Raw genomic sequence first — 23,842 nt, forward strand, 5'->3', positions numbered from 1 at the left:
ACACGATTCCTCCACTGACCACTCTGTCCTGACCACGCTGACTGCTCTTGTCTTCAGGAAAGAGGAAGTTGGCTGGCAGTCGATGGCGCAAGGTGTGTCCAGCCCTCCCAGAGGGGCAGCGTGGAGCATGCTGGGAACATCTGCTGGGATTTTACCCCTGGTAGTCATGAGGGCTTCCTGGAGGAAGGAGCATCTAAGCTGAGACCGGAAGGAAATGTGAGGACCAGTCGGTGGAGAGGGAGGAATTCACTTCAAGTAGAGGGAGGGGGGTTGTGTGTAAAGCCACAGGTGGCAAAGAGCAGGGTGGGTTTGGGAAGTCGTGATGGAAGATCATGTGTAGGTGAGGTGGTGGTGGGAGGTGAGGCTGGCGGGTGAGTGTGGGTCTCTCAGGTCAACTGAAGGCTTCCCCGATAGACGAGGGTCCACTCACAAACCCCACTGAGTCCCTGAGTGTGTCTGGCAGGAGCCCACAGCCAGATAAGGCCTTATGGCCAGAAGGCACCGGGTGTACCTTCTTGCTGGCTTTCTGGATGAGTTCTAGGGTCAGGGGCCTGGGTTCTTTTGAGAAGTCTTAATGAAAATGACCACCCCGCTCAGGGAGGCTGGCGAGAACCGTGGCTTTGGTCGGCAGCGTGGGCCTGATGGAGCCGCCCACAGGACTGCCCTGGAAGGCCTTTTTGGGGAGTGGAGACAGCCTGGCGCTGGCCTGTGGTGGTTGCCATGGCAGCAGGACCCAAGTGACCCTCACTTTCCTAGAGTGATCGCCCCCATCCTGGGGACGTGCTCTGGCTGGCTGTCAGGTTGGGGGGAGTCATCTCAGCTGGGTCTCTGAGCAGGCACTCAGGAGATGCTCTGCCGGGACAGAAGTGTGTGTGTGACAGCCCAGGACATGGGGGCCCCCAGGCCGGGCCCGCAGGAGAGTTCGGTTGGAGCTGGGTCAGGCCGCACTCTTGGGGTGCCCGCTCAGTGACTGCCGGGGGCACCCCGCCCCAGCCCGGCCTGGGGGTGAGCCGGCCCCTCACGCCCGCTCAGGTGGCGGGTGTCCCTGCTCCCTGCCCCTGCCGTCACTCCGTCCTCCCCGCTGCTCCTCCAGAGGTGCCCCTTCTGCCTGCAGCAGCCCAGCTGCTTTCCTCGCCACCGCTCGGATTGCCCCCCAGGCCCTGGCGCCCCCTCTCCTGTATGATGTCCAGCGTGCCCTTCGCCCCGACGGACGTCCTCGTCACCGGTCTCCCGCAGTACCCTGGCCTCCTGTGCCTTAGCCCGAGTGTTCTTTCAGAAGGAAAATCTTGACTATTGCTTTGCTCTCCTATGTTTAACCCTTTCAGCTGCCCCCACCACCCCCATTTTTCATGGAGGGAGGCAGCTCTGAAGTTCTCCGATCTCTTTTCCCCCACTCCTGTCTCGCGTCCATCCTCACGGGCTCCTGGCCCCCTTCAGGCTGGCTCTTCCCTGACCTCTTGCCTCCTGTCTTGCTCAGAAGCCTGCCCACCTCCCCAGTCGAAATTAAGCTTCACCTCTTCTACTTATTTATCTAAATTTGTTTATTTAACTTTTGGCCGTGCTGGGTCTTTGTTGCTGGGCGTGGGCTTTCTCTAGTTGCGGCGAATGAGGGCTCCTCTTTGTTGCGGTGCCCAGGCTCTAGGGTGCACGGGCTTCAGTACTTGTGGTATGTGGGCTTAGTTGCCCCGTGGCATGTGGGATCTTCCTGGGCCAGGGATCAAAGCCGGGTCCCCTGCATTGCAAGGCGGATTCTTAACCACTGGACCACTAGGGCAGCCCCATTCACCCGCTCCAATTATTTCACGGAGGCCAGCTCTTTCCTCTCATGGTGTCTTCACTGGTACTACCTGTTTATACGTTGGCTTAATATCTTTCTCTTCCATCAGACTCTTGTTAGCTCTTTTGTTCCCCAGAGATTCAGGCAGTGAGCGATGTCCTTGGCACATAGTGGACCCTGAGTAAATATCTGTGGAATAAACCTGATGAATGACTGAGAGTTGCCCAGTCTTTCCAAGGTTGTGTTTGCACACCTGTGAAATGGAGACAACTTCCCCCGATGACCTCGTGGGGCTGTGTGAGGCTCATGTGATGCCATAACGTGAAATGTGATGCACAGAAGTTAAAATATAATGTCGTGACTCCTTCTAACCAGGTCAGAGCGACTGAAGGCAGGAGGAGAAGGGGATGACAGAGGGTGAGGTGGTTGGACGGCATCGCTGATGGACATGAGTTTGAGCAGGCTCCGGGAGTCGGCAATGGAGAGGGAGGCCTGGCGTGCTGTAGCTCATGGGGTCACAAAGAGTCGGACACGACTGAGCGACTGAACTGACCTGAACAAGGTCGTACCCTCCACTTCCCCACTCCAAGTTTTGAGCGGGTACTTCTTAGGATAAAAAGATTGGGGAGCAGGGTGAAGCCCCGTTTGATAATCTGCACAGCAGGGAGGTGAGAGCCCTGCGGCTCAAGGGTAGATGTGACCCTCAGCCTGGAAGGGTCCCCGAGTGCCCTTCCTGGTCCCTCTGGTGTGGACTGAAGGAGCGCCTGGCAGTGTCTAAGCGAGCTCCAGCCCTGAGACCTAGAGCATTCCCCCTGCTGGTGGGCTGCGTTGGTGCCTGGAAGCTGTGAAGAGCGGGGGAGGGTTGAGGAGACCAGATGGGCTTTCCAGGAGAGAAAACAGGTGGTGTTAGAAGCCTGCTATCAACAAAATTAACGTTGACTTCTGGAAAAATCTACAAGGGGTTTGTGAGAGAACTCTTGGTTGCAAGTGACAGAATACTCAGTTCCTAGTAACTTAAAGCAAAATAAGTGAACCCATTGGTCTAGGGGTGAAAAGGCCGAGGACCGTGCGGCTTCCGGTGTGGTGGTCAGGTGTCCCCGTGTCTCGGTCCCACCTTCTGTCTCTCTTGGCTACCCTGCGGTGACCCCCTTTCAGCTCCGGCTCCAGTGTGGCTGTCCTCGCGGTCAGATGTCCCGGTGTCTCGGTCCTACCTCCTGTCTCTCTTGACTACCCCTGTGGTGACCCCCTTTCAGCTCCCGCCCCAGCCGTTCTCTCATCTGCTTTGCAGCCCAGCTGGTGAGGAAATGCCTCTTCCCGTTTCCTGCCTGCTGCAGACCGGGGCTGGCGCCTCATGGCCTCGAGTTGGCCAGGCCTGGGTGACGTGTCCTTCGTAGGAGCTCTGAGCCAGTAACACACTGACTGCGTGGGGCACGGATGGTTCTCCAAGGAAGGAGGTGAATGGACACCGGGCAGCCAGTAGAAACCACAGCGCTGCAGGACTAAAAAGCAGTTGGTGTGCTTGCTGGGAGCCAGCATTCACTCCCCCCAAACCATTCACTCTTTTCTGAGTTCTTAGACTCACAGGATCTGTTTGTATTGAAGCTAGAGCCAGTGTGTATCTTGATTTGGAAAGGCACCTCTCACTCCCAGGGCACAGGCCTTTAGAACCTTAGTGATTCCATCTCATCCTTGTTTTGCAGAAGAGCTGGAACCCCAGGCCCTCTTGGTGGCAGAGAATCTCTGGCTCGTTCTGTGAGCATGGAGAGAGAGAGAGGGGGCGTCTGCCACGTGATACAGTCCAACTGGATGACTATGACTTGTTGAAAAATAGCACCCATCTCAAAGAATTAATGATTTACTCCTAGAGTTGGGAGAAGTTTCTCATGATCAAAGGGCATTAAGCTTAGCATTCTTCTGTTCCACAATTTAATAATAAATCCTGTAACATCATAGAAGTGACGTCTGCTTGTCCAAGCTATTGTGTTCAGTCACTAAGTCGTGTCCGACTCTGTGACCCCATGAACTGCAGCATGCCAGGCTCCCCTGTCCTTCACCATCTCTCGGAGCTTGCTCAGAGTCACGTCCATTGAATTGGTGATGCCATCCAACCATCTCATTCTCTGTTGCTCCCTTCTCCTCCTGCCCTCAATCATTCCCAGCATCAGGGTCTTTTCTAATGAGTTGACTCTTTGCATCAGGTGGCCAAAGTATTGGAGCTTCAGCTTCAGCATCAGTCCTGTAGATAACTAAAACCCAGGATGGCTATTCTTTCAGTCATTATACCTTTGTCCATTCGTCTGTCCCTTGTCCATCCATCCCTAAAGGGCTGTCAGTGGGAAGAGGGGTCAGTCTGGCCTTGTGTTGTGTTAGTCCAGAGAGCAGGGTTAGGAGCTGTGGATGGGAGCATGTTGTAGGTGAGAGGTGGATAAGCATTGGAGGTTGAACCTGAGGGCTCTGCAGTCAGGCTGCCTGTGTCTGAGTCCCTGTTCACCTCTCACCCTGTGACTGGGGTGGATAACCCCCTGTGCCTCAGGTTTGTCATCTGTCAGATGATGTTTATGATAACACCTACCTCATACTTGGTGGTAAGGATTGAGTTAGTTCTTGTGCTTAGAAGCATTTTATTTATTTATTTTTTTGGTGACTGCTGAATGCGTGATTACTCTTACCTGGAGGTGGGAGATGAGGTGGTATTTTGTCTCAGAATAATGTCCGAGATTGCAGTGCTCTCAGAAGGGGCTCTGGCACCTCCTGGAGCCTGCGCTCCCCGCAGTTGGCCAGGTGGCACCCCCTGCTGGGGACCCTGCAGGCCGCTGAGAGCTCACCCCAGCTCTGCCAGGAGGGTGGCACTGAAGGCCTCCAGAGTCTCCATCTCCAGCTGTCCGTGCACCCCTCAGCAACCTCTGTGAGATGTCTTGCTCTTAATCCTTTTTACCCAAAGAAAACTCTTTTTTGCCCTTTTACATCTTCTGTTGACATTTAAAACTCCTTCCCTTTGTTCTGACCTTATTGAATAGACAGCATAATTTCTTGGAATTCTCTGTATAATGAATGCTCGTGTACTTACAGATTCTGGTCAAGTTTCTTTTCAACCTTTACTTTGAGGGAACTTGCATCATTTGGTACAGAAAAAATTTTAGGAAGCACTTAGAAGGATGGTGTAAGATGAAAATGCTGCCTTAGCTCTCACTATTTCTGCAAATGTGAACCCCTTGTAATACAGATACCAGCCAAGTTACGCTGCTCTTAGCGATTGCATTGAAATTGGTTCAGACTCCTCTAATTGCATGTGGTAGGAACGCTGCAGGCTTCTGAGGCCCTCTACAAGTTTTCCTGAAGTTGACAGGGTGGGGAGATCTGTGTGGGTGGGACTATCTCCTCAAATCATTCCCGGCTCCTCTTTCATGCCTGCAGTAGATGACATCAGCTTGTACATCACACTGGCCTGCTTTGTCATCTCCGTGACACAGTGTCTCACCCGCAGGACAAATGGTCCAATCTCCTCACTATTCTAAATACTCCCACCAGGATTCAGGATGTAGGGAGATTTTGACTGAAGTACTGGGGCAAAGAAGTATGTATATGTCGGGTGTGAGGGTGGAGGGGAAGAGATAGGGTGGGGTATTAGTCTCTATTACTGCAAACCAGATGCTTAAAATTGAATATTAGATTTGACTTCCAGTAGCTAAGCAGCAGTTCCCATCAGACTAACTTTCCCGCAGCTGACAATTATAAACTGAACAAAAACACAACTAACTGCCTAAGCGTATTGGAGAGCGACAGAAAGCAAGCAGACCTAGAAGGGAGCCTTCCCTTAGAAGAGGAAAAGGGAACTGGTGAATTTCCTGCTTTATGTTTTTCTGCATGAGAGTAGGCTCCAGTCAGTACCAGGCAGAGCAGCTAAAGTTCAGATAGAAAACCTGCAGTGTTACTGACTTGAAGAGCCAGAGGACATAATTTGGGGCAACGAGAGCAGCTAAAGAGTGAGGAGGGAAATCTCAGAAAGGAAGGAGAGAGGGGAAGCCACAAGTTCTGTATATAGACTCTACCCAAATCTCTGATGACTCCTGAATCCACAAATGGGGCAGATTCTAAGAAGCTCAGGTTATATTGAGAGAACTGAATAGAAATTTCTACTGCTGCACATAACAGAGGAGACAGAGTTTGAAATTTGAATAGGGGAAAGTTAGCTCCCTGTTTAAAAAAAAATTTAAGTTGATGTTCTTCAGAGAAACATAACAGAATCCAGAGCTTATACAATGTAAATTTTGTATTAATAATATCTAGTATGTGTGAGTTACTCAGCCATGTTTGACTCTTTGTGACCCTATGGACTGTAGCCCACTAGGCTCCTCTATTCATGGAATTCTCCAGGCAAGAATACTGGAGTGGGTTGCCATCCCTTTCTCCAGGGGAGCTTCTCGATCCAGATCTCCTGAATTGCAGGCAGATTGTTTACCATCTGAGCCACCAGAGAAGCCCAATAATACCTAGTATTTCACTCCAAAGTACTCAATATAGTAGGAAATAGGAAAAGAGGACCTATATTCAAGAGAAAGGGTTTCTCTCCAAGATAATCCCAGTGTTAAAATTAGCAGACAGTTGTTTTAAAACAGTTAAGACAATGCTCAGAGACACAAAGGAAAATATAGTCACAATGAGTAAAAAACTAGGAAATCTCTGTACAGAAGTAGAAACTTATAAGGGGATAAAAAGTCTAGAGCTGAAAAATATAGTAGTGTCTGAAATAAAGAGTGTGTGCTTTGGACTCTACTGCAGAATGGAGAGGACAGAAGAAGGAGCCAGTGAATTTGGAAATAGAGTAATAGAAATTATTCAACCTGAAAGCAGAGAAAAAGAATCGAGGGAAAAAGGAAGAGATGTTCAGGGACCTCTGGACAATAGCCAGAGATATTTGTGTAGTATATAAGAGGATGAGATGGTTGGATAGCATCACCAACTCAATGGACATGGGTTTGGGTGGACTCCGGGAGTTGGTGATGGACAAGGAAGATTGGCGTGCTGTGGTTCGTGGGGTTGCAAAGAGTCGAACACGACTGAGCGACTGAACTGACCTGAACTGAATAGTGTGTGTGTAATATATAGTACTTTTCGTATGTGCATTGTTGTCGTTCAGTTGCTAAGTCATGTCCAACTCTTTGTGACCCCGTGGACTGCAGCACACCAGGTTTCCCTTCACTGTCCTTCACTATCTGCCAGAGTTTGCTCAAACTCATGTCCATTGAGTCAGTGATGCCATCTAATCATCTCATCCTCTGTCACCTCCTTCTCATCCTACCCTCAATCTTTCTCAGCATCAGCGTCTTTTCTAATGAGTCGGCTCTTTGCATCAGGCGGCCAAAGTATTGGAGCCTCAGCATCTGTCCTTCCAGTGAATATTCAGGATTGATTTCCTTTAGGATTGACTGGTTTAATCTCCTTGCTGTTCAAGGGACTCTCAAGAGTCTTCTCCAGCACCACAGTTAGAAAGCATCAATTCTTCAGTGCTCAGCCTTCTTTGTGGTCCAACTCTCACATCCATACATGACTACTGGGAAAATCATGGCTTTGGCTATACGGACCTTTGTTGGCAAAGTGATGTTTCTGCTTTTTAGTGTATTGTCTAGGTTTGTCATAGGTTTTCTTCCAAGGAGCGAGCATCTTTTAATTTCATACCTTCAGTTACTGTCCATGGTGATTTTGGACCCTAAGAAAATAAAATCTGTCACCATTTCCACCTTTCTCCACCCGTTTGCCATGCGTTGATGGGACCAGATGCCATGATCTTCGTTTTTTTGAATGTTGAGTTTTAAGCCAGTTTTTTCACTCTCCTCTTTCACCTTTATCAAGATGCTCTTTGGTTCCTCTTTGCTTTCTGTCATTAGAGTGGTATCATCTGCATATCTGAGGTTGTTGATATTTCTCCTGGAAATCTTGATTCCAGCTTGTGCTTCTTCCAGCCCAGCATTTTGAATGATGTACTCTGCATTTAAGTTAAATAAGCAGGGTGACGATATACAGCCTTGACGTACTCCTTTCCCAATTTGAAACCAGTCCATTGTTCTGTGTCTGGTTCTAACTGTCGCTTCCTAATTGGAGTCAAAGATGAGAGAGAGAGTGGGGAAGAAAAAACTATTCAAAGAAATAATGCCTAAAACCTCACCAAATTTGGTGAAAATATGTACATTTCCAGATTCAAAAGAAAAAGAAAGCCAAACCCTGCAGATCCCAAACAAGGCAAATGTAAAGGAAATCACACTGTGACCTAGCATAGTTAAGCTTCTGGAAACCAAAGATAAAGAGGAAAATCTTAAAAGTAGCCAGAGAAAAATGAATGTCATGTGGAAAGGAATAATGATATAAAAATATATATACTGACTTCTTATCAGAAACAGTAGAGTTCAGAGACAGTGGAATGGCACCTTTAGAGTGCCATTAAAAACATTTCAACTCATGATTCTGTATCCTTTAAGAATGAAGGTGAAATAAAGACATTTTCAGATGAATGGAAAGTAGGCGAGAATTTGTTGAGCAGATATGCACTGCAGAAATGTTAAGGAAGTTCTTTAGGACAGAGAACTATGATACCGGATAGAAACTCACATCTCTAGAAGAATTGAAGAGGCTGTAAATGGTGAATATGTGGGAAGATATAAAAGATTATGTTTTCCTCTTACATTAAAAAAATACACGACTATTTAAAGCAAACATTATCACATTACATTGTGGGGTTTATAACGTGGGTATAATACATATAACAGCTATAGCATAAAGGATAGGGTTCAAGAAAAGATATTTATGGTTGCAAGCTTCTTATATTTTATGTAAACTAGTACAGTTTAACTCTAAGATGATTTTAAAATATTAAGCATGTGTATTGTAATCCTTAGCGTAAACACTTAAAAAAATATTGAGGCATAGCTCAAAGGAGGAAAAGAGGAATAAAGCACAGGTTAAGACAGAAAAAAAAAGGGCAGAGTGATAGATGTAAATCTGCTCATATTAACAATTGCATTATATGTATATCAATTAAATGCTACAATTAAAGGAGATTGTCAGGGGTCTTCCTTGGTAGTCCAGTGTTAAGACTTCACCTTCCAATGCAGGGGATGTGGGTTCAGTCCCTGGCAGGGAGCTAAGATGCCATACACTTGTCAGCCAAGAAAACAAAACATAAAATAGAAGTAATATTGTAAAAAATTATTTCAATAAAGACTTAAAAAATGGCCCACATTAAAATTTTAAGATTTAAAAAAAAAATCTTCAAAAAGAAGATTGTTAGAATGGATACAAAAGCAAGACTAAATTGTATATTGTTGGCAAGAGGTGCACTTAAAGCAAAAAAGAAAGAAGCTAAAAGTAAATGCATGGAATAAAGGGATATCATCCAAATAGTAAGCTTAAGAAGACCGAAAGTATTGTAGTATTGAACAATAAAATAGGCTTCAAGACAAAAGGTATTACCAGAGATAAGAGGGACTTTTCATAATGATAAAAGGATCAATTCATCAGGAAGATATAGCAATCTCTACCTAATAACAGAGCTTCAAAATACATGAAGATGTTTTCACAGAATTCAAGGGAGAATAAACAAATCTATAGCCATAGTTGGATATTATAACACTCTCTCTAAGTAATTGATGGAACAACTAGACAGATCAGTAAAGACAGAAGATCTGTGTAACCTTGTCAGCTACCTGAACTAACGTTTAGGGAACACTGTACATAAAGTGCAGTGTGTAGATGTTTTTCAAATTCAAATAGTACTTCTCTAAGGTAGGGCATGAGCTATGATGTAAAGCAAATCTCAATACATTTAAAAGGGTTTAAACAATAGCCTAGTCTCTGATCACAATGGAATTAAATTTTTAATAAATAATAATGACTGAAAAATAAAAAAAATAACTCTATAAACATTTGAGAATTAAATCACACACTTCTAAATAACTTAAGAGAACTTGCGCTTTTGGCAGAGATGGAGTAATACGGGGCCAGATTTATGCTTCAAGCTTAAAGAAAAACAGAGGAAATGTAAGGGAACAGTGATTTTCAGACACTGAACACCAGGTACTGTAGACTGTGATCCCTGAGAGAGGAAAAATGGCATGGTCCCTGAGATTGTTTCAGGTTACCGCCAGGTGAGAGTTTCTGGCCTATAGCACAGGGAGGAGACACCCAGACGGGTCCCAGTGATCTTCCTGGGTTGAGGAGGCAGAGCTGGAATCCAGGAACGTCACGGCAGCTAGAGTTCTCAAAATAGAGAATCAGGCATTAGAGTGCTGCCTGGGGCGAGAGGGGGTGCTCCAGAGATCTGTAGGAGCTCCCCTCAGTATCTTCAGTGAAATACTGATTAGCACATGTGTATGAGGAAGCTCCCCCAGGTGAGGAAAGAGCCACTTGAAAGGAATAAGATGAACAATCCCCAGAGCTCACAGGACCATGAATATTTCATATTCCCATAAGCCAGAGTGGGAAATCCTTGTAATTCACAAGGGTATTGCCTCAGGAGTGAAGTAAAACAGCCCTAAATAAATGCTGCTGTGGTTCCTCCTATCAAAGCTTAGAGACTATCTTGGCAAGAAGTGAACATTTTCCAAGTAATCTAATTGTGTCCCAGGACAAACCTTAAGAGTATTATAGGAATAAAAAAAAATCCACTAAAGTAAAATTCATGGTGTCTTGCTTCTGAACAAAGATTGTAAGACATGTGAAAGAATTAGAAAGATCTGAACCATGATGAGAAGAAAAATGAAAAATAGAAACACACCCACAAATGGCACAGATGATGCAAATAAGAATGTTGCACCACCTTTTATAAATATGCCCCATATATGCAAAGAAGTAGAGAAAAGCTTGAGCATGTTAAGGAAGATAGAAGAAAAATCCAAATCAAACTCTAGACGTGAAAAATGTTTTGGAGGAAAAATACACTAGATGTAATTATTTGCAAATCATTAACTGTAAAATAGCAAATTTGAAAACCAGAAACCATCTAAAGTGGAACACAGATAGTAAAAAGTTTAGGAGAAAAATAAGCAGAGCATCAGTGAACTGTGAGACAACGTCATGCTTACCCAACATACATGAAATCAGAGTCTTCAGAAGAAGGGAGAGCAGAACGAATTATTTAAATAAATAATGGCTAAAAGTTTTCCAAATCTGATGAAAAATTAGAAATCCATGTAACCAAAACCTCAGTGAATCTCATCTTATAATGATAAAGGGTTCATTTATCAAAGGATGTAACATGAGGTGCTTAACATTAGGGGCATAAATATGTATACACCTAATAAGAGTTTTAAAATTCATGAAGCAAAACTTATAGAACTGCATGAAGAGTCAGTCATATCCACAATTATAGTTGGGGCTTTCAATACCCTTTTCTCAATAATCAATAGATCAAGTAGGCAGAAAATCAGTAAAGGTATAGAAAACTTGAACAACACTATCACTCAACTTGGCCAAATTGACATTGATAGAATACTCCATGTAACAGCAGAATACACATTCTTTTCAAGTGTACATGGAATGTTTACCAAGATAGACCATATTATAGGCCATAAAACAAGGGTGTCAGTAAATTTAAAAAGATTGAAATTATTCAAAGTATATTATCTAATGATGATAGGATTAAATTAAAAATCAATAACAGATATTCCAAATATTTGGAAGCTAAACAGCACATATGTAAATAATTTCTGAGTCCCGGGAGAAGCTGATAGGAATATTAGAAAACATTTTGAACCAAATGCAAATGAAAACCCAACATATAAAATTTTGTGGACTGTAGCTAGAGCAGTTCTCAGATGGTAATTTATAGCATTAATGCCTGTATTAATAAAGAAGAAAATTTTAAATCAATGGTCTTAGCTCCCGCTTTAAGACATACAGAAAAAGAAAATTCAACCCAAAATAAGCAAAAGAAAGGTGATAAAGATAGAGCAGAAATAATTCAAATAGAACACAGATAAACAGTAAAGTCAGTGAAATAAAAAACTGGTTCCTTGCAATCAGTGTAAGTGATAAAACTTTAACCATTCATCAGGAATAAAAAAGATACAAATTACCAATATTAGGAATGAGAGAAGTGACTTAATTACAAATTCTAAAGATATTAAGAGAGTACCAAGGTAATGTTGGGCTTCTCTGGTGGCTCAGTGGTAAAGAATCCACTTGTCAGTGCAGGAGACGTGGGTTTGATCCCTGGGTCAAGAAGATCCCCTGAAAAAGGACATAGCAACCCACTCCAATGTTCTTGTCTGGGAAATCCCATGGACAGAGGAGCCTGGTGGGCTATAGTCCATGGTGTTGCAAGAGTTGGATATGACTTAGCAATTAAACAACAACAAAGGTAATGTTGTGATCAACTTTCTAGCAAGGAATTCTACAACTTAGATGACCTGGATAAACCCCTTAAGAGACTCAGACACTTAAAGCTCACCCACAAAGTTAGATAACTCCCAAAGCCTTGTCTCTATTAAAGAAATTGAATTCCTATTTAAAACCCTTCCCATAAAGAAAACTCCATGCCCCAAAACTTCACTAGTGAATTTTGCCAAATATTTAAGCAAGAAGTAGTAGCAATTTGTTATGAGTTGAATTGTGTCTCTCTCAAAATTTGTATTTTGAAGTCTTAACCCCCCATTGGCTCAGAATATGTCATTATTTAAAGATAGGATTTTTACAGAGGTAATCAAATTAAAATGAAATCTTCAGAATGGACCCTAACCCAGTATGACTTACGTCTTCATTAAAGGGGAATATTTGGAGACAGGCATAGAAGGAGAACACCAGATGGACATGAAGACAGCCATCTGCAAGTCAAGAAGAGAGGTCTGGAACAGATCCTTTCCTCACTGCCCTTGGGAGCGACCAGTCCTGCCCTGATTTCAGGCTTTTGGCTTCCAAAACTGTGAGACAGTACATATCTATCTATCTACCGCCCAGTTTGTGGTGCTTTGTTACAGGCAGCCCTAGAAAATTAACACATAATTCTACTCAAACTTTTCCAGGAAATCGAAGAAGAGGAAACACTTTCCAGTTTGTTCTATGAGGCTACCTTGGTATCAAAGCAAGAGAAGAAAGTAATAGACTAATATCTCATGAACATGGATGTAAAATTTTTAAATAAAATTTAGCAAATCAATCTACATACATCCCTTTACTTTAAGCAAACTAGAAATAGAAGATAATTTTTGCAAACTGTTAAGGCACGTTTATGAAAACATTACTTCTAGCATCTTTTTTTGTTTTGTTTCTTTTTTATTGTATTTGTTTTTAATTGAATGATGATTGTTTTACAATATTGGCTTGATTTCTGTCATACATCAGCATGAGTTGACCATAGGTATACATATGTCCCCCTCCCTCTTGAATCTCCTTCCCACCTCCCACCCATTCCCACCTCTACCTCTAACATCTTATTTAACTATAAAGAGTGATTGCTTTTCCTGTAGTGTCAGAAACAAGACAGGGGTGTTTACTCATGCCACATCTATTCAGCATTGTTCTGGAGATTATAGCCTGTGCAATAAGGCAAGAAAAAGAAATAAAAGATATCTAGATTGGAAAAGAAGTGAAATTGTTTTTGTTCATATACATGATTGTTCATGTAGAAAATTCTACTGAATGTACAGAAAAAGCTTCTAGGACTAATAGTTTAGCAAGTTTGCAGAATTCAAGGTCAATATACAAAAATTAATTGTATTTTTGCATATTAGAAGAGAAGAACCTGAAATGACAAAATTTTAAATACCGTTTATAATGTCATCCAAACATGAAATTAATAGGGATAAGTTTGACAAAAGGTGTCTAAGATTTTTTCATCAGAAAACTCTAAACCATTGCTTAGATGATTCCTGGGTCAGAAAAATTCCCTGGAGAAGGAAATGGCAACCCACTCCAGTATTTTTGCCTGGAGAATACTGTGGACAAAGGAGTCTGGAGGGCTACAGTCCACTGGGTTGCAAGAGTCGGACATGACTTGATGACTGAACAACAACAAGAGAAATTAAATAAAAGGAGCCATATATCTTGTTCATGGATCAGAAGACTCAGTGTTGTTAAGTCATCTCCCCAAATTAGTCGGTGGATCCAGCACAATTCCAGCCCTTGAACATACTCACCCTGAAGGAGTCTCACAGCTTTTGCAGGTAAATGGTATGGTGAAGGCTTGGGCACTGACTACACAGGATTTTGCTAAGCTGTGCAAGCCTGACAGTGGTCTCTAGAACGATATCCTGGGGGGCAGCAAGGGCTCAAGGATGGACAGGAGGTTAGGAGCTGGGGCTTAAAACCAGGAAGAGCCACAAGGCAGGAGCTGGCAGGACCAGGCCAAACGAAGATTCACCCAGAAGTCTGAAACGGTTGTCTCCAGGTGGTGGGATGATGGCAGACTCTTATTTTTTTCTTTGTGTTTCCTCTCTCTCTTTTTTTTTTTTTTTAAATTTCACAGAACACAACTATTTCCAATATCATCAGAGAAATAGCAGTCCTATTGTTGGTTCCTATGGGGTTTTCCTTTCAGTACTTTTATAGAATTTGGGTATTTTTAAATGGAGATTGTATTTGTTTTATAACAAAGAACAAAAGGCAGGCAGACAGACCGAAAGAACATGACCTGTGGCTGAAGCAATAGGTTTTGAGAGACTAGGGGGAGCTCCTGGTGGGGCCACAACTCAGGAACCAGGACACGGAAGCCTCAGGAAATGCGGGATGAGCAAGCTACAGCACCACACTTCACTTGCCATGTTCTTCCTAAATCTTTCGTTGGACACACAGAATGTCTCCAGTTAACACATCAAGTCATCTTAGCATATTTGACAGAAGCCGTAACTCCTTAACTCCACGGAGGTAGATTGGGATCTCTTAATTACTTAATTGAAAAAAGGTACACATGTCAGACTGCTGCAGTGTTTGGGAATTAATCTTTAAAACTTGACAGTGAACATTAAATTCAATTAGGGAGAGCGATTAGCAAAGATTCTTCTCTTCTTCACCCCGGGTACTTTGGGAAGCGGCTGACTGGTCTGCATTGATTCTGATGCTATCGTTGTGTATATATCAACCAGGAGAGCCAAGTACGCATTTTTCACTTTGGAGGGGAGTTGTTGGGCAGCTTAGGGATTGCTGGATTTCCTGAAACGTGTTTCCACGACTGGTTCAGGAGGTGGTGGCCGAGAAATCAGACCTCTCTGGTCGCTGATTTGGCCTTGGTGTCACAGGGTTCAGAGTCTCTTCTTTCTTTGGTTGGGATTCCCATCTACCCCCTCCTCCTCCTCCTTCCCTTCCTTCCCGCTCCAACGTCTGGTACTCAGGAGATGTTTGTTGAATGAATAAGTAAATGAGTGCATTTAATAGACGGGAACATTTGGGCACATGTGCTGCAGAGCACATTGATTTTCTGACCCTCTCTCTGGCCTCTCTCCAGGGGAAATGCAGGATGGTATTCACAGCTCCCTTCCCCCAGCCCTGCCCCTTGCCCTCAATTCCTAGAAGCGACTACCCTCTCCATATGTATTTTCTTTTTGAATTTATTTTTTGGTTGAGAGGCCTGTGGGATCTTCCTCCCTGAGCAGGGATCCAACCTGTGCCCTCTGCAGTGGAAACGCAGAATCTCAGCCACTGGACCACCAGGAAAGGCCTTCCATGAAGATTTTTGTAGTCTTCTTCAGTTCAGTTCAGTTGCTCAGTCGTGTCTGACTCTTTGCGACCCCATGAATCGCAGCTCGCCAGGCCTCTGTGTCCATCACCAACTCCCGGAGTTCACTCAGACTCGCGTCCATCGAGTCAGTGATGCCATCCAGCCATCTCATCCTCTGTCGTCCCCTTCTCCTCCTGCCCCCAATCTCTCCCAGCATCAGAGTCTTTTCCAATGAGTCAATTCTTCGCATGAGGTGGCCAAAGTACTGGAGTTTCAGCTTCAGCATCGTTCCCTCCAAAGAAATCCCAGGGCTGATCTCCTTCAGAATGGACTGGTTGGATCTCCTTGCAGTCCAAGGGACTCTCAAGAGTCTTCTCCAACACCACAGTTCAAAAGCATCAATTCTTTGGTGCTCAGCCTTCTTCAGTGTGCAAATAAACATGGTAGAGTTTTGCTTCATGTGAGTTTTTATTTATTTTAAACATTTAAAAATACTTTTAATTTATTTATTTGGCTGTGCTGGGTCTTAGTTGAGGCATGTGGGATCTAATTCCCTGCCTGGGCATCAAACCTAGGTCCTCTGCATTAGGAGTGCAGGGTCTTAGCCTCTGGACCACCAGGGAAGTCCCTTCTGTGTGTTTTTAAAATTGTGATGAAATACACATAAGATTTACATAATATGTAATGGCTACATAAGATGTGGCCATTTTTCAGTGTAGATTCATTGGCATTAAGGTAGCTTCTCCTGATGCAGAGAACCTAGCTTTGATCCCTGGGTCAGGAAGATTCCCCCAGAGGAAGAAATGGCTACCCACTCCAGTATTGCCTGGGAAATCCTGTGGACAGAGGAACCTGTTGGGCTATACAGTCCATGGGGTCACAAAAGAGTTGGTCACCACTTAGTGATTAGACAACAAGTCTAAGTGCATTCACATTGTTGTACAGCCATCACCACCATGCATCTGCAGAACTCTTCATGTTGCAAAATTGAAACTGTGTCCCCATTAACATGATCCCCATTTCCCCCTCCCGGCAATCCCAGGTAACCACTGCTCTACTTTCTACCATGATTTTGACTGCTCTCGGAACCTCTTGTATGTGAGATTATACTTTTTGTGACTGGCTCACTTCACTCAGCGTGAGGTCTTCAGGGTTTATCCATATGGTGGGATGTGTCAGAATTTCATTTCTTAAGATAGTAATATTTCACTGTGTAAGTGTACATGTATGTGATATACATGTATGTTATATATATAGATCACCTTTTGTTTATCCATTTATTCATCAGTGGACACTTGGGTTGCTTCCATCTTTTGACTGTTGTGAATAATGAATGCAGCTATGGACATTCAGTCCAGTTCAGTTCAGTCACTCAGTCGTGCCCAGCTCTCTGTGACCCCACGGACTGCAGCACAACCCCACAGACTGCAGCACAGCCCCATGGACTGCAGCACGCCAGGCTTCCCTGTCCGTCACCAACTCTCGGAGCCTACTCAAACTCATGTCCATCAAGTCTGTGATGCCATCCAACCATCTCATCCTCTGTCATCCCCTTCTCCTCCTGGCTTCAATCTTTCCTAGCATCAGGGTCTTTTCAAATGAGTCAGTTCTTTGCATCAGGTGGCCAAAAGATTGGAGCTTCAGCTTCAGTATCAGTCCTTTCAATGAATATTCAGGACTGATTTCCTTTAGGATTGACTGGTTTTATCTTGCAGTCCAGGGACTCTCAAGAGTCTTCTCCAGCACCACAGTTCAAAAGCATGAATTCTTTAACACTCAGTTTTCTTGATGGTCCAACTCTCACATCCATACATGACTGCAGGAAAAACCATAGCTTTGACTAGACGTACCTTTGTCGGTAAAGTCACGTCTCTGCTTTTTAATGTGCTGTCTAGGTTGGTCATAGCTTTTCTTCCAAGGAGCAAGTGTCTTTTAACTTCATGGCTGCAGTCACCATCTGCAGTGATTTTTGTCACTGTTTGGAAAGTTCTAGGGCCCACAATAGATTTCCCAATGTAGGGATCTGGCAAAGGGGCTGAGGACCCCCAGGGAATTTGACTTTGAAGGCCAGTGGGATTTGATTACAGAACTTGCACAGGACTGGGGAAACAGCCTCTTGGAGGGCACAAACAAAACCTGTGTGCACCAGGACCCAGGAGAAAGGAGCAGCGGCCCCACGAGAGACTGAGTCAGACCTGCCTGTGTGAGTCTCCGGTGGAGGCGTGGGTTGAGTGGCTGCCGTGGGGTCAGGGGCACTGAATACAACAGTTCTGGCATAAGCCCTTTTGAAGGAGGTCACCATTACCGCCCTTACCTTACCACAGTTTGGCCTCAGCCAAAATACAGGGAGGGAACACAGCCCCATCCATCAACAGCTATGAACATTGGGGTACAAATATGTCTTTGAGACCGTGGTTTTACTTTTTTGAGCATATATACACAAGTGTATGGTTATATATATATATATATATATATACATATATATATAATATGAACAATTGCTGGTTCATATTATAATTCTATGTTTAATTTTTTGAGGTTTTGCTATACTTTTTTTCCCTCTAGTGAGCAAACCGTTTTGCATTTCCATCAACAATGTACAAAGGTTCTGATTTTTCCACATCTTTGCCAACACTTATCTTCTTCTCTTTTTTTTTTTAAATAATAGAAGCCATTCTAATGGATGTGAGGTGGTGTTTTTATGTGCTTTTAAAGCTTAGATGACATCATACTGAATATATGCAACAGTGTGCATTGCCTTATGTATTCAGGACTGTAACCCTGTAGATCTAGTTCATTAATTTTACTTTATTGTTTCTATTCAAGTCATACTTGTACATAGTTTTGAAAAAAAACAGCAGTTTCCTGTGCTCTGCCTTTCCACCATGAATTCCCACTTCACTTTGAAGTCTTCTGGCTGCCTCCTCTGTTATTTCTGTTCATATTTCTAAATGTAAATGCTGCTGGTTTTTGCTTTTCAGTCTGAAACCCCAGCTGTTGACCCCTCACAAGGAAGAAAGGAACCGAGGTCTCTCAACATCCTTTGAAGGCCACTGTTGACCTCTTGTTTTCTTAATCTTAGATATTTACATATGCCTGGGAAATAACGCTTTCAGAACTCTGATCCTGTGCATTTTGAGAACCTTCAGAATGTGACAGGGTGAATTTTCTCATCTTGAAAGGGGAGGTTATTGCTCACATCCAGTTTGTGGATGCGCGTGGGCATGCTTTGGGTTTACTCTTACTAAGGAAACAAGAGAGGGTCAGGGAATCCTGCTGTTAAAAACCACATGCTCTACACGCCTCAAGAAAGCACAGCCTCCAGCACCGCAGCTCCTGCCGGGCGCCAGGCACGGTGCAGCGTGCCCAAGCCTCTCTCGTTCCCCGCCACTGCTGTCCGGTAGTGGGGCCCCGCTTACCCCCGTTATGTGGAGGTGGAGACTGAGGCCAGGAGAGGCCAAGCTTCTCGGCCAAGTCACATGACCTGCGAGCAGCAGCGTCACTCGGGAGGCGCAGCAGGTGCCTTCTGGCTCCTTTGTTCACGCCTCTGACCCAGCTCGGAGGGTCGGTGAGAGTGTCCCCTTCTTCCTGGGGTGACACCAGAGAGGGGGATACTTGTACTATTGAGCACCCCCCTGTGTCAGGCGTAGGGCTAGCTGGCTCAGGCTCCTTGCTTGCTAGTCTTTCCTGGGGGGCTCATGGTGGTTGGTGGAGTTTGCTGCAAGAGCTGGTGGGAAGCCAAATGCAGCTCTTTCACGCCCGAATGGTCCCTGCTCTCGGAATGTTCAGTTCTGTACTTGAGGGCTTAAAAACACATTTCAGAGGTCATTAAGTGTACACAGGGATTTCTGCCATGAGCATCACTCTCCACGGAGAGCAGGGGCCCAGGGAGGGATGGTACCTTCTCTCCCAGGAAAAAGGACAGCGTGCCCCTCGGGCAGGTGTCTGCTCCTGGTCTGGTTGCAGGCACCGGTGTGGCAGGCTCTAGTTTGGATTTTAGTCTTAAAGCGGGATGTATGCAGATGGCCTGGCCTGCTGCCATGTCCATTGCGGGGCTCAGAAAGTCCTGTCTCAGAGGACAGAGGTCAGAGGCACAGGTGGCGAGCAGGTGTGAAGCAGGTGAGAAGGGCTGGGCAGGTGCGTGGCAGGATACAGGACAGGCTGTTTCCTTGTGGGCTCCCTTAACCCCAGAAAAAATTTTGGGAACGGCTCCCTCGTGACCTGCCAGTCCTAAGGCCTTATTATATTCCCACCAAGAGAATTTCGCGTCTAGATCCTGCTTGGAGGGTCAAATATGGGGAGTCTAGTTCCACTGTGGGAGCGTTTTCCCCATGCAGAGGGCCCAGCTGAGCCCGAGGTCGGGGTCCCACTCATGCCGTGTGTCGCTGTGCTTGCCTCGTAGGTGTGGAACGCCGTGGACTCAGGGAGCTGTTTGCAGACCTACTCCCTGCACAGCGAGGCAGTGCGGGCCGCCCGGTGGTCCCCCTGCGGCCGGCGCATCCTCAGCGGCGGTTTCGACTTCGCCCTGCACCTCACAGACCTTGAAACAGGTATGTTTTTCTGTATCCTTCCCCCGAGGCGCCGCCTCCTGCGAGCTGGCAGCTGAGCCAACGTTCTCTCTGGGGAGGCTCCTCCTGGCCAGGTTAGGGTGCGGGGGTGGAATCCTGAGGCCACAGGCTGCAGCCATTTTCAGGGCTGGGGCACCTGGGATCAGGGGCGATGCAGCTTGGGGAGTGTGTTTCCATTTGGCTGAAACGGAGCCTCTCCACGGAGAGGTTCACGGTGGGCCTCGGCCAACTCGCCTGGAGGACAGAGCCCCAAGGTTGTCTCGGCCCCAAGCTGTGGGGCTGGATAAAGAGGTGGCTTTTTAATCAACTTCTGACATGCAATTTGTACTGAAATAGATTTAGCTTTATCACAGTGTCCTTTGGTTGGAATCAGTTTAGAATTCCTGTCAATTCATTACCGTTGAAAGGCTGTAAGGAACGATTCCAGCTCATAAGGGAAGTCTGCAAACGAGTTCTGCTTTCATGCCCGCCTGCCCCGCACCGGCCTCTGGGTGAGATGGATTTGTGCTGGCTGGGTCCTCAGGGGGTGCTTGACAAGCAGGGCGAGAAGGAGAGAGAAGTCAGCGAGGGAACTTTTCCACTCCCCAGCTTTCCTGGGCGGCAGGCTCTGGGAGCACCACGGGCCTGGCCGTGGTTCTCCATTGAGGACGGAGCTGGCTTCCAGCCTAGCCCCCTGACCCCAGGCTGGCTGCCCTTGGTGCCTCCCTGGCTTCCTCCTGGCTCACTTTGTTCTGGGTACCGCCACTAGGGCCAGGAGGGGAGGCCTGGGTTCACACTGATCCCTGGGACGCCCCTGGCTGCCTGGCCAAGCTGGGGAGACGCTGGGGGCCCAGGCTTCTCCCAGAGCCCAGCAAACAGTGGGCTGAGCACCCCCAGAGCCTGGGCCCTCACTCTGCCCCGCGGCTCGGGTGCAGCGGGTCTGTTCCTCACCCCGAGTGTCCTTGTCTCCTGCTGGGTCATGCAGGGTAGCCTTATGCGTGCCTCGCAGTGCCTGTGACCGAGCCCTGGGGGCTGTCAGTCGGTGGGGTGGTGACCAGGCTGGCAGCCATGAGGGCGGTGGGTGCAGTGTTCCAGGCTTTGCATGTGACACGTCGATCCTGCCAGCCACCGTTTTCCCCATTTCCCAGGTGATGAAACTGAGGCTCAGAGGGGCAAGGGACTGGCTCAGGGCCTCCAGGGGTGCACGGAAGGTGGGGTTTGGAGAAACACCTGTGCCACTGCAGACTCCATGCCCGTTCCACCGTGCTGGGTGTGTGCGCTCCTCAGACCGTGACCTTCCTGGGAGCCCGTCCAGGCCGAGAGGGAGCTGCGGCTCCGGGGGTTTGGTCCCGCTGGGTAATGGTGACCGTTGAGTCAATGACAGTAGGAGGTCCTGTCACCAAGTGCCTGCTGTGTGCAGGGTCTTCTGTAGCCTTCTGTTCAGGGTGAGGCCCCACTTACTCCTTGAGACTGGCGCCTCCAGAGTCCCCTTTGTCACGCAGACCCAGAGGCACAGCCGGGCAGTGGCCGAGCCAGGATGATCACAGGTCTACCAGGCTCCGAGGCTGGTGGCCTGACTGCTACACTGTGTTGCCCGTGGATCCAGGAAGCCATGCTTGGTATTGGAGACACAGAGGTGAACAAGCCCCAGGATCCACCCTGGAGAAGCTCCCATCTGCTGGTGGAGACAGACATGCAGGGAGTCCCAGAGAACAGTGAAAGGCTGAGATGATGTAGCCTGGAAGATCAAGGAAGGCTTCCTTGAGGAAGTGGGGCCCAAGCTGATGCAGGAATAGGGGAGACAGAGAATCAGGATGGAGGGGAGCTGGTGAGGAGGAGGAGGGAAGTGGAATTTCAGCAGATGGAACGAGGATGGATCCATCATGGGAGCATGAACCATGTGGTGTGTGTGGGGTGCAGGGAGCTGGGGGAGGTGAGTCTGGGGGTGCAGGAATGGGAGCTCCAGCTCCACACGCGTCCTGGACCATGGGACGTGCCTTCCCCACACGCTGCTCCCCAGACCAGCATCACTGAGCACCCATGGGTGCCTGCATCGCCTGCCCAGGGGTGGAGGTGGGATGAGTTTCCCATGCAGGTGATGCTGGCGGGTTAATCAAATGCAAGTCAGTTTGACAACATTAGTGAATTCCTGGTGGCCCTTTGTCACAATCTGTCTGCTCAGTCAACAGATGTTAAACAGACCCTGCCACGGTCTCTGGGTGTGAGTGTGGGTGGGAGCGAGTGTCGGGGGGTTCAGACGTGTTCAGGCCTTCCGGGAGGCCTCCCGCCTACTGAGTTAGGGCCTGCCACAGCCGGTGGCGGTCGGGGGCTGTTGCTGAGTTTGGAGCAGGAGGGAGTCATGGCAGGTCTCCCTGGTGGCAGGTGTGACCCACGGTGCGGTGGGAGCCGCAGGAGGGGAATGTGCCCGCCCTACCCGGTCTGTGCTGGACTGTGCTGGAGGGAACGCCGTCTGCTGCCCCAGCTGCGGTGTGTGGGGTGGGACGGGCCTTGCTGTCCACTCGGGGTGGTGAGGGGGCACTTTCCTCTGCACCCCTCTGCTGGGAATGGGCTCACCACCTGATTCGCCTCTTGAAGGCCCCCTCTCATTCATTCAGCTGTTACTTATTGAGCACCAGCTGTGTGCAGGCCCTCGTGCCAGGCCGCATTGGTGAGCAGCGTGCATGCGCTCTGTGCCTTGAGGGGGGCAGGTAGGGGCCAGGGGTTTGCTCTTGCCCTTGGGGAAGCCCTCTAGCTCCTGGACGGGGCCTTTCCTGTTGAGGGGTTGTTGGGTTTCTGGGTCCGTCCACCCCCGTTAGTGTGGGAGCTCCCTGAGAAGGGCGGGCAGGGGGGCCCTGTCCTGCTGGTCCCTGGGTCTCTGTCACCCGGCCAGGGCCCGCTCGAGCAGCTGCTCAGTGGATGTGTGGACGAGGCTGAGCTGAGGCTGGCACTTGCTGGGCAGGGCTGGGTTCACGGGGGCCGCAGGGTGGGCTGGGGGCTCCATGTGCCCTGGCCCAGCGTGTGCGGGGATGTTCTCCGCCTGCAGTCCCTGTGGCTCGCGACCTCATTTGACTTCTCTTGTCCTTTCTCGCCACCAAGTCTGATCTTCCTTTTCACTTGATCTGCCTCTTTCCGCCCTTGGTGATTTGGCTTTTTCATTTCAATCTAATTAGAACTCCCTGCCAGGAGAAGGCAACGCAGGGCGTTCTCACTGCTGCGCTCTGGGAATTAGTCACTCGGTGCCCATTGTCGCTAATGGGAATTTGGCGCCAAGGCCATTTATCCTGGTGTCCTCAATCAATACAGTTAAAAATCTGTGGATTCGGAAACGTCAATACCTGGCCTGAAATATGGAGGGCCAGCCACATTTTATCTCGTTAATTTATAGTTCTGACGGGCTGTTGGCTTATAGAACAACCATGAATCAACACTTAAATAAAATCTGCTCACAGATTAATTATTTTTGGTGCTCTCATTTCAGTCTGTAGTCTTCCTAACAAAACGTCTCTGGTACATTCGGCTGAGGTGGTCTTGGGGAGCACTCGTCGACTCCTCCAGGGCGCAAGTGAGTCAGTGTCCGGCATACCAAGTCAGCCTGACTCCTCGGAAGCCCCCGGCCAGCTTGTGCTTGTTCAGTTCCAAGTGGCGCTGGTTTCTTGCAGATTCCAGCCTGCAGCCTGGCTGGTGAGGCCTCGGACTTAGCATGCATTTGTTGGCTACAAGGGAGGTGGTCCTTTCCCTGGAGCCCCCAGGGCGCTGGGTGGTCAGGATCCCTTATTGTCCTTCCTGTGCCCAGTCAGCTCTCCCAATGTGTGACTAGCCCGTGCGGGGCATCCGGGCAGTGCCACCTGGTCCCAGCTCCCGGATACTGGAGGCACG

At 47.3% G+C, this 23,842-nt stretch overlaps 1 protein-coding gene across 1 annotated transcript in view; it reads left to right on the forward strand.

The window, feature by feature from the left end:
* The window catches only part of WDR25 (WD repeat domain 25), a 148,955-nt gene that overhangs the window by 71,224 nt on the left and 53,889 nt on the right, over positions 1-23,842 (forward strand). Inside the window, exon 3 of the mRNA XM_014477552.2 lies at positions 19,822-19,969. Coding sequence (XP_014333038.2) covers positions 19,822-19,969 — 148 coding nt within the window. The remainder of the gene's footprint in view (positions 1-19,821; positions 19,970-23,842) is intronic.

Source organism: Bos mutus, chromosome 21, assembly GCF_027580195.1.
Source record: "Bos mutus isolate GX-2022 chromosome 21, NWIPB_WYAK_1.1, whole genome shotgun sequence".
In the NCBI taxonomy this organism is placed as follows: Eukaryota; Metazoa; Chordata; class Mammalia; order Artiodactyla; family Bovidae; genus Bos; species Bos mutus.